Source organism: Apaloderma vittatum, unplaced genomic scaffold, assembly GCF_000703405.1.
Source record: "Apaloderma vittatum isolate BGI_N311 unplaced genomic scaffold, ASM70340v1 scaffold23237, whole genome shotgun sequence".
NCBI lineage: Eukaryota > Metazoa > Chordata > Aves > Trogoniformes > Trogonidae > Apaloderma > Apaloderma vittatum.
In genome coordinates this window covers 44,999-55,759 of record NW_009728193.1, presented here as the reverse complement: position 1 = coordinate 55,759, position 10,761 = coordinate 44,999, and the positions used below count along the sequence as shown (strand labels likewise).

General features: G+C 36.4%; 1 protein-coding gene across 1 annotated transcript in view; it reads right to left on the bottom strand.

Annotated features, from left to right (window-relative positions):
* Window positions 1–333: 333 nt before the first annotated feature.
* LOC104277384 (protein furry homolog-like) overlaps window positions 334–10,761 on the bottom strand; it is a gene marked incomplete at both ends in the record, with an annotated part of 30,557 nt that continues 20,129 nt past the window's right edge. Inside the window, 6 exons of the mRNA XM_009874006.1 lie at window positions 334–441; window positions 691–823; window positions 1,503–1,674; window positions 2,324–2,410; window positions 3,325–3,433; window positions 4,044–4,147. Coding sequence (XP_009872308.1) covers window positions 334–441; window positions 691–823; window positions 1,503–1,674; window positions 2,324–2,410; window positions 3,325–3,433; window positions 4,044–4,147 — 713 coding nt within the window. The remainder of the gene's footprint in view (window positions 442–690; window positions 824–1,502; window positions 1,675–2,323; window positions 2,411–3,324; window positions 3,434–4,043; window positions 4,148–10,761) is intronic.

Below are 10,761 nucleotides of genomic sequence, written 5' to 3'. Positions count from 1 at the left end.
AAGGGAAAAAAGAAAAATAAAAAATAAAAGAAAAAAGCGAGGAAAACGTATGACAGTAGTAACAAAAAGACAAGTTCAAAAAACAAAGCAACAGAAATAAATCCCTACTTCTAAAAAAAAATTCTCTCTGAAGTGCAAAATCTTCAGCATAATGTTACCACTGCTGTTGTGGCCAGTAACACTTGACCAACTGCAGAAGGCAGGCAGGAATAGGAAGAAGGGGTTGTGTAAGCAGTGGACTCCCACCAGAGTGCACTGACAAACTCTCCAACACCCAGCGTTCAAAAAGGAAAATCGGTGGATTTTCCAAGGGCAGCGTTTCATTCCCCTTACCTCGCAAGCAATTCAATGAGGTCAGTCCTGCTCATGCCATCTGGAATCAGCCTCGGGATAGCAGCAATGCAAGTTCTGAACAAATCTATCTTAGGTTTTCTCTCACCCCTACAAAAACAGTTTGTAACCAACAAAAAGACAGGAAAATCTGGTTCAGTATATCAGAAATATTTTTAATTTCATGTCAAACTAAGGAGCTACCAAAATTTTTTATCACTAGTTAACGAAATCAGTGTTCACTTCACAGTCACATAAAAAGCCAACAACTGTAATGCATTAATGATGGCACCTGCAATATTATAGCATAAAAATAATGGCAGAACTGTGACAGTGAACATATTGTAATTCAGTACATACGTAATCATGTCTTCAGGTTCTTTATTGGACATCTGCACACTGGTCATGCACATGGGCCTTCCAACTTCTTTGTCCAAATGCCTAAGAATGCTATCTAGCGCCTTCCTGACTTGAGGGTAGTATATGGACATTCCTGAAAAGCCAAAGAGTTCCGATCACTTCCTTCATTTATTCTCATTTAATTTTCACATTTTTATTAAAATATTTGCCACATTCAGCTCAGGGCAAATTTCTTGTTGTACAAAAGACGGCGCAAAGCACACACTTTAAATGTCAAAAGAAATGCATGCATCAGTAGTATGAGGTATTATATGAAAGCAGAAGTTTATTTCAGAAAGAACATTTATGTTTCAAGGAAGAAACCATTAGTTGCTTTTCCTTTTTTTTAAATGCAAGGTTTTTAGTTATAGTTGAGTTTTACATGTTGAAAAAGTCCTTTAGAGATGACTATCTAATCCACAGAAGACCAACAGAGCATAGAGATTAAAATTGTCTTACTTCAGCTGTGGGACATTTGGGACATTCTAGAGTGACCTCAAGGGAACACAAATTTCCATGTTATCTACCACACTAATTGCACTCAGGCTTCTTTGGGCTTATTTGGCAGTGCAAAACACTTCCAAAAAAGCCACTGGTTTGGTCTCAGACACCAGAAAGTCAACAGCAGTCCACTGCGGAGAATCTAAGCAATTTTGTTAAATCAGACTATTATTAGATTCTCAACAATAACTAAAATAGTTACACAAATGTACTGCTTGAGAATAATAGAGAATGTATATTTGAATATCAACTTAAAAAAGAATACAACATACCTATAACTTTTGCTTCCTCATCTGTCAGCGTTTTATTAAGAAAAATTTTCTTCACACGCAGAGTATTTCCTGAGGGAAGAACAACTCCTGTTGTTGGCATTGGTGGCTCACCGTCTTTCTGCTGCAAGCTATCAGCTATGACAAGGAAGACCCTGAGGCCAATATTCATCCTCTTCAATTACGAAAAAGGGAAAAAAAACGGAAGAGAAAACAGAATAAATTCTAACACTGAAGTAACACAGATGAGGCAAACCACAAATCGCATTTTTCCTCTTTTAAACGGACAGCAGCCCAGTTCCAGTAGGATAGGTATTACCTAAATGTTACATAGTAGGGAAATGGAAGTAACAAGAACTAAGTTTAAGCCTTCAGTGCTTCCCCACAATCTGATTCCAGTACCTGACTTGGCACAGGCTAATATACCCAATATTCTACAGTCCAGGGCTCTAAAGGACTCAATATAAATCTCAAGAATGACATACTGAAGACAGACACTGCTTAAAAGTCTCAGCTGTTATATTGGGTCTTGAACCGTTAGAGCCAGGTACAACCTTTCCTGAAAAGAAGGCTCTACAGTCATGGTGTAACCAAAATTCACACACATTTACTGAAATTATTGCTGAAATGATCTGTTAGTTTACTCACCACAAACAAAACAGCAAGTGTGCGTAACTACAATTATTTCATTAGTCTTAGGAGAACATCCCTTCAGATGTTCATTAATTTGCTTTCATCCCAGCTCAAAAATAGTTAACCACTTTCCCCAAAAAAATCCTCCAAGCCCCTGTTCTTGCTGCATTCAAGTAATGAGCTTTTTTTACCTCTGGATTAATAGTGAAGGTTTTAGGTGATTTTCCAACACTAAGAAGATCAAATATTATTTCTTTCATTGCAAAATCCAAACGTTCCTATAAAGGGAAACAGATATGATTATCTCTTTTCTGTTAATATGCATAGTTTAATTTCTTGGCTTTCCACAGGTGCTGGGTATCATGTCTTAAGAGTTTTTTAAAAAGTAAAAAGATGTTTAAAAATACAAGTTTTTTCTATTTATTTTTCAGACAATTCTGCTTATGTCAAACACTTTTCTACAAATTTTCTACAAATGAGCTCAACTGTTTTAGACTACTAAAAATTAGTATTAAAAAAGGAGCTGTAAGAAACAAATATAAAGAGTGAAGGATTTTGTGTCCTGTCTCATCCCTGTAGGACGGATGAAGCACAGAAAGCTATCTGTAAGGCAGGAAAACTTGTCTCTAATCTATAAGATTATAGATGAATGAAAGCTTATCTTGTGAGATCATATCCCGCATTTTGATATTAGGACAACAGAAGCACCTAAAACAATGTAAATCATAATGCAATATTAACTACACAGTACTGAAGCATCGTGTATTGCTTCTAATGAGGCTAGTCTCCAGGCCAAATATAAGTGGATATTACTGTTTGAATGCTTTGTCCTTTATAAGAATATTATAATGGCTATGCTAATTATATTAGTGTATTTTATATATATATATATATAAAAGTGTATTTTTTATATAGATATAGATGCACATACATCCAAAACAGTGTAATACAAATGTAAATATTCATCATAATGTTCATACACAACAGTTACTGAAGTTTAAGTAAAATAATTTTGCTACTATTAGCAACAGAATGAGTAATTACATTTGTTACATATATTTGGGGAAATTCTTTTCAAGATCCAAGACCATTAATTCAGTGCAAATATCTCAGAAATTAACGTTAAATTTACATTTCTTTCAACTGATGTTGTTCATACTATTCTTATAGCTCTACCTAGAGGTATTCTTACCTGAGCAATGAACTGAATAATCTTCACAAATATATTCAGAGGTGTGTCTCGAGGGACCACACTACGTGATCCTTTTGGAAAAAGTGCTGACACAATGCTCATGAGACGGCTATAAGAATTTAAAAACAAAAAGAAAAAAACAAAAGCTTTAAAATTTAACTTTTTACGGTAGCATAGATGTTACAGTTCAAACCTGGAAGACTGTAGTGGGGTTACTACTAAATAATCCAGAACCATATGACAGGTAGGACCACCTGCAGAAAGTACGGCCCTCTCTTCTCACAGGAAACAGTATCATGGGTTCATTTATTAAAGTGACCAAGATCCTGCTTTGAACGAGTTAGTAATACCCAGGAGGGCAAAATCTGAATGATTTTTCCAAATTCTCATGGTTCTAATTTATAAAGAAAATGTCTTCATTTCCAGACCCTATTTGTTCTGTGCCACTAGTGCCTTTTAAACTTAATTTCTTGCTTCTTATCTCTCCACCCTCTTCTACCCCTGCACATCCCTGCAAAGACAACTGTGGATCTATACTTTCTCATCAAAGTAGTCAAGTTCTTTTGCTTTGCTCCATTAAGAGGTAGTCTTAGTTCCTCTGTTTACCTGACCCAGTCAGGTAAGTCCCTGAGCTGGTGTCAAGTTGTCTTCTGATATCACTAGGGGGAAAAATTCCTCCATCAATCAGTAGTTTAAAATCCTTTCAATAGTGAACTTACCTTTGAGTTACAGTGTTGCTTTCACATTTTATTCTAATAACATAAACCCACAATAACCTATACAAAGATTCCAGTGCAACTCGGGACATTTTTGGATCTTTATTCTGTAAAATAAGTGAAAAATACAGTTACTGTTACCTGTGAGACACTCAGAAAACTGTATTATTACTCTTTTGACTTTTGACAATATTTTCAATTTTTTTTCAACAATGAAAACTGATGTGTTTAATACTGACTACAAGTTTTAACGTGTTTTCATAAAAACAACCTTGCACTGCATATTTCCAATACTACTGAATATTTAACTAGCAATTCCAGATCATTTTATAAGTCTTCCACTCTGAGAGCAGAGGAGTTAACTACAAGGTGGGTATTTCTCCTGAGAGGAACACCAAGGGCGCATTGCTTCCAAGAACTTTTCTCAGAAAGTTAGCAACAGTCATCTACTTTATAGTAAACTGACTTAGAGTTTGTCTAAAACATCGGAGTAGCTGCTTTGAATCAGGCACGAGGTCTTAAGTCCATCATTCAGTTTATGAGAGCAGACAGTAGCAGGTGCAGAGGAAAAGAGCGCAAAACAGGGCAGCCACGCAAGGATGCTTCTCTGGGCTTGCATGCCAGGCTTCACGCCAGGTCGTATCAATGTTTACTCACTTCCAACACATTTTTCTTGTAACAATTAAGCTAGTTTTTTCTTGAATTAATATAAAATCTTGTGACATAATTTAGTTTAAACTACGCACTGTATGTAAACCAATTATTTTTTGTCTTGAAGCTGACACCAGGAGTTCAGCTTTGCTCCTCCTAGCTCTTAGACTGTGTAAAACAGTAAATAACTAACACTCTTCGTATCAACTCCAGCAATTCCTTTTTCAGCTAGGGATTTTTGGTGTATTTATGATCTTGAAGTGTCTAGTAAGATTCTTGGAATTGATCCAAAGTATAAGCTTATGAATAGAATAAATTATTCCCTTTTGTCATGTTTTTAGGCATTCCCTCAGTTAAAAAAAATAAAATCAAAACCTAACAAAACCCAAAAAACCTTTAAAAAAAACAATCAAAAAACCCCAAGATATGAACCCCCAAAACACAACTTCCCCATCTCCAGGGAACTCTCTCTGTTTCAAGATGTATCTACATGATGGCTCAAACCTAACTAATACAACATTTTGTGGCCTCCACCACAAACCAGTGAGTCCTCCCAGGACAAGTGAAGTGAAATTTCAGAAAGGGTGTAAGTGGTCTAATTCCGCACTGTTCAAAAAGAGATGGGCTCACCCTTGGTTCCCTCCTCTGCCATCTCACTGCTCCCTTTGCCTGGACTCTGGCAATAACAACATCCAACTCATACCACCAAGTTGATCCAATTAATTCCATGGCAGCAACTTATTTTAAGAAAGGCTAAAAGCTTATTGTAAAACCACAGGACCAAAAGCAGTTCTTCACTGACAAGTAGTGTACGTGACTGTTTATCAGAATATTAGAGGGAATAACTTAATCCAGTCTATGTGAGTGATAAGGATAACGTTGTTCTACCCTTCCCGCACACTCATCTACGTGTTCCTGCCATCACCTCTGAACCAACACAACTGCAATTAGGCAGTGGGTGAACTTAGGAAGTCAATGCAGACAAAATCTAACCAGTAAAAAGTTACATCTGTCCCTGGTTTGTATTCAGACAGATAATCATCCCACTGTCCAGTTAATTTACCAGCAGCGCTACTGTGAGGAAGAAGCAAACACGATTGCATAAGAGGGTGAGACTGAGATAGGTTTGATTTTAATCAACCTAAACATAATATTATGACTCATCATATTTAATCTACAGGCCAACAGTTCTTGATGTTCAAAGTAAACTGGTGAATTCATTGGTACATGAGTTATCAAAGTTCATCTGAAATGAAGCATTACTTAGGTCTAGACACTACAATTTGCTTATTTCTGATACTTGAAAGGGGAGTTTAATTTACAGGTCTAGAAGAAAATCAAAAATCCACTATTGGCTTTCAGTCATCTAAGAAAAAAAAATGGCATAGGTAGCAGAGATTTCACGATGTGTTAACATTCCATCTGTTAGGAGGTTTATCATCCTGAATAGCTACTTCTGACTGGCTATGACAAAGTCTGCTTCTTTTTTTAAAAAAATGTATATATAAGAAAGCATTCACCTTTTTAAAAGGGTTGTAAAGTAAATACAGCAGTATTTCTAAATTTCTTAAGCACTGACAATTTCATTATCTCTTCCTATAAATAGGAACTAAACAAATAAGCAAGAAGAAAGTGGCTCTTTGGATCTAATTTATGGCATACTTCTTGTATACTTGGTGTTATTATGTCAGTATTTCCTTTTCTCTTTGAGATTACTGCAGCTAGAATACAGTATATATGGCTATATAATTCACCTATCTGGCTGAATTTCAGTCTTTTTAGCTGATGCCTGTCAGATTTTAAAAGCACTCAGGGTTTTTCGTTGGGTTTTTCTGTGTTTTTTCTTTTTTGGGGAGGTTCCCCCAACATAGTTGTTTATTAAAAATCCTAAAACTTTTAATATGAATTGTATCCGTAGACTATAGAATAAGCTGCCGAGAACTGCATCTGTTACAAAACCAAAAAAGTAAGAGCAAATCTACAGTGGTCTTACATGACACATTAAGATGAGTCAATGAAACATATCTCAATGAAGGCAAGAAACGAAACAGCATTTTTTCCATGTTAGTCAAATGTAGTCACTTACTGAGGAAAGTACTTTTTAACACTGATGTTAAACTTTTCTTCTGTTCTGAACTAAAACAATTTCTACTTTTTACAACCTGCAAAACCAACAGTGTAAAAGTCTTTCAAGTTAGTGCACTGCAAGTTGTTATAGTATATCAGTTTCACATTTTTTTTTACTGTGAAAATGTTTTTAAGTTCACTCGCATGCAAGACACTTTTTCAAATGAATTAACAGAAATAACCATACATCTGAAAAGGTAGTTAACTTCCAGTGGAAACATGCACTGCTGTCCAGGGAAACCAGCTGTGATATTGATACTCAATCTCACAAAGCCACATTTGGACCCCCCAGGAAAAACTGGTATTAGATAATTTAATGATCATTCTCCTTTACTCCCTGGCAAGAAAAAAAGATCTTTGAACAGTAGCTATTCTTAGTCCTGTCACTTCTTAACACTACTAACAGCAATTTTGCAAAGAAAGGAAAGCACAATATACAACAATTAACATAAAAAACAGAACGAAGTATTTACATGAGACATAGCAACGTTTCACTGAGTTACAACAACATATTAACTCACCTGCAATGTCTCTATTTGTTTTCTGATACTGTTGTTAGATGGCATCTAAATAAAGCAATGTGAGACAGCAAAACATAACAAACATGAGAATGGAAGGCACATGCATGTTAGATGAAAAAAAAAGCACAAAACCAACAGATAGCTGTCTAGTAAGGACTCTATTCAGTAGAAATACAGGTCTTGCTTTAAGTGGCAGAAAGCCTTCCTCCAACTTGCAAAGTTTTATGCTAACAGACACTAAGGTCAGACTGTGGGGAAAAATAATTATTCTTTTCCAACAGTGATGCAGAATGATAAGACACTTCTCTCTCTCATTTCAGTAGCTTTCTTAAATGTTCTTTCCTCCTCCTGGAAGAGGTGGTAAGGATAGCCCAACAACTTAGCTTCATCCAAGAACCTCTCAGCTTTCTGACAAACCTGCTAGAATTAATCTATCTAAATATGAGTGGAAAAAGCAAGCAAAATGTTTTACAATACTGACTGAGCGTTATTGTCTGATGAACAAATTCAGATTTTGCCTACACTACAGTGTGTAAAGATATGCCTTGCTGGGCTCAGTCCTGAAACAGCATCTCAGCTGCTTCGTGTGACACAACCAGCTACATGTTTATCAAGAAACACCCTTTGGCACACCCATTCCTGGTCTAAACTGACCCACACAACTCACTTATCTGCTGTTTGCATCAGTCCAGACCCCGAGGCTGCCTCCTTTCAACAAGGTGAGCATGTTTTCCCCATACGATAGGTCTGCTTTAAGAATAGGTAAAGGTAATGTGTGCTGAAATCCAGCACAAAGAGTTTACAAGGGCAATAAACACTGGTTGTACTGGATTAGCACTCAGAGCACTCTCAGGAGCATTATCAAGTACAATGTAGCACCAAAAAACTGCAGGGCAGGGCAGGGCGCAGATATGTTACACATCAGGAACTATGGAGCAACTGTGAGGATGCAAATCTTCACACCATGGCAAAGGAGAAATTGCTTATTTCTGTCACCAAAGTGTGACCACATGGTGTTCATTTCTGGGTCACTGCACTGAGCAGTGACCAGGGAATAAAGAGAGCACCATGAATCCACAACCTGCGTTACCTCTTGGTGACGTGCTAATGATCACTGTACTCGTCACAGAATGTCCCTGTGACAGAGTCTAAGCGTTGCCATTATTTCAATGCTTAATTATTTAATTTGAACTAATACAGTAGGGGTGGACAAAGCTTTTCAGTACTCTAAAGTATCTCCCAGTAACTCTCCAAATTACTTTGTTAAATGACAAAGACACTAGAGACAATGGATTTGGAATTCTTATTGCATTTTACATATTTAGGTAGCTGCAGATAAAACAATTTTAGTCATTAGAAAATCAGGAAATAGAATGAGGAAGGAGGAAATTTAAAAAACTAATCTGCTGTGAAATTCAGATTTATAAATTAATGAGATTACTTATTACAGAGTGCATGCATTTAATTAGCTTCAGAAACAAATAAACACATTAATTCATAAGATACATGAGGACAGTAGGGGGTGTATTCTTCAAGATTAAACTCAACAAAGTTTCTGAACAAAGTTGGCATCCAAAGAACCAATAGTATGTGGTGGGCCAAACTAAACCAAGCCATAAAATTTCCTGAACACCTCATTGATAGTACAGCATCATAACACTGCAAATTCTGAATTGCAGAAATTCATATGTAGAATTTCTGCTGAATAGAGCCTTACAGTAAATGTGTTAAGCTGTTAGTGGTTAGCAAAACTACATAAAATACAAAATGCATGCTCAGCAACTATTAGTTAAACTCACTGGCATTTATAGTTTTAATACATCCATTATCAGCAAAGGACGTTATGCCAGAAAAACGCAACTCCTACATTGTAAGAATTCTTTTTTTAAGCTTTAAAAACAAAAGCAAAAGCAGTTTCCATAAGCAAAATTAATAACAAAACAAAAATTAAGGCAAATATTGCAAAAGAACTGCAATGTTAGATGAAATATTTACAAAAAAACAACAAGCAACAGAAAAGTGTGGAAGATGTCATGAAAACAAAATGACCCTTCAAAAGCAATCCAAGCAGCTAAACCTGTTTCCTTTTGACTTCATGCTGGTTTCTGTATTTTACTAATAAGCTTTGGAATTGTCACTCATGCCTAACTAGAATGAATATTGTTAAGGTGGATCAAAGAATTTATTAAAATTATCGAAATCAATACATTAGACAAAATTATGAACAATGTTAATCAAAATTAAGGAAGGAACACGTACAACAATTAATGCTACAAGACAGTCACTAAAACAAATGTCTAAATTTAAAGTATCTTGATCACTTTATCAACCAACTCATGTTTACGATGCTATAAAGTGAAGCCATGAGTTAAAGGGACACTGTAATTTTTATCTGGAAAACATGTATCACAGGCTGTAGATAAAATTTCTTCTCTGAACTCCCAATTCATATACTAATTCTTCATAAGTAAACAAGAGAGAGAAATTTTACATTTAACTACACATTTTACTTAGAGGAGCAGACAAGCCACTTACTTTCTCACATGTAATCTGCTCTTGAAGAATTACAGTTTGTGCTGTCTCTGGCATAAATAGTGTTTATGAGCAGATACTTCTGCAGATTTTACTCAATAAAACTGACAGTCCCCAAGGAGGGGGGCACAACTATTTGCACTGTTACATATCACCACAAAAACTTACAACTAAGTTTAATACTAATGGAGACTGAAGATATATACTTCTAAAAAAATAAAATCACAGTGTCCTTTTAAACAGCCAAATATTCATTGTTTATTTGGCACAAGGATGCTGAGAACATATAGGAATAAATGCTATTGATTTTCCAACAGTTCCTAAATCAAAAAGGATTCTTACCTTTAGATGTGATAAACAGTTCTGCAGGAAAACGTGCCAGTTATTTAAAAAAAACTGTTTCTGACTGACACACAACAGGCAGGTGATCAATGGATACAAAGCCTATGAGCAGGGGGGAAAAAGAATTGATCAAGTTGCTCTTTGCAGACCTCCCAAGTCTTGTATATTGAGAATGAGACACATAGACGGTTCTTGTCTCGCTCTCTCACAGTTCTACCCTTGCACGGCAGCCTTTCCCCCGCACAAGGACACGCAAGCCAGGCACGGTCTCCTGAGTATAACCTACGTGCTGCGAGAGCTCACGGTGTAACCCTGTGGCAGTGGGACCATGGTGAAGCTCGTCTCCTAGCAAGGCCTCATCTCAAGCAAAGACTGAGAGCAGATCTCACCGCCTGTGAAACATTTGTTCTCTGCAACCACCCTCCTTCAGCTCATGGTGTCCTACACACTGGGAGGGGGAACTGCGTCCAAGAAGATTATTCAGGAAAAACATCATCAACTCGGTACAAACTGAGGCAGACCTTAGGTTGTCAGAAATGTTTCTTCTA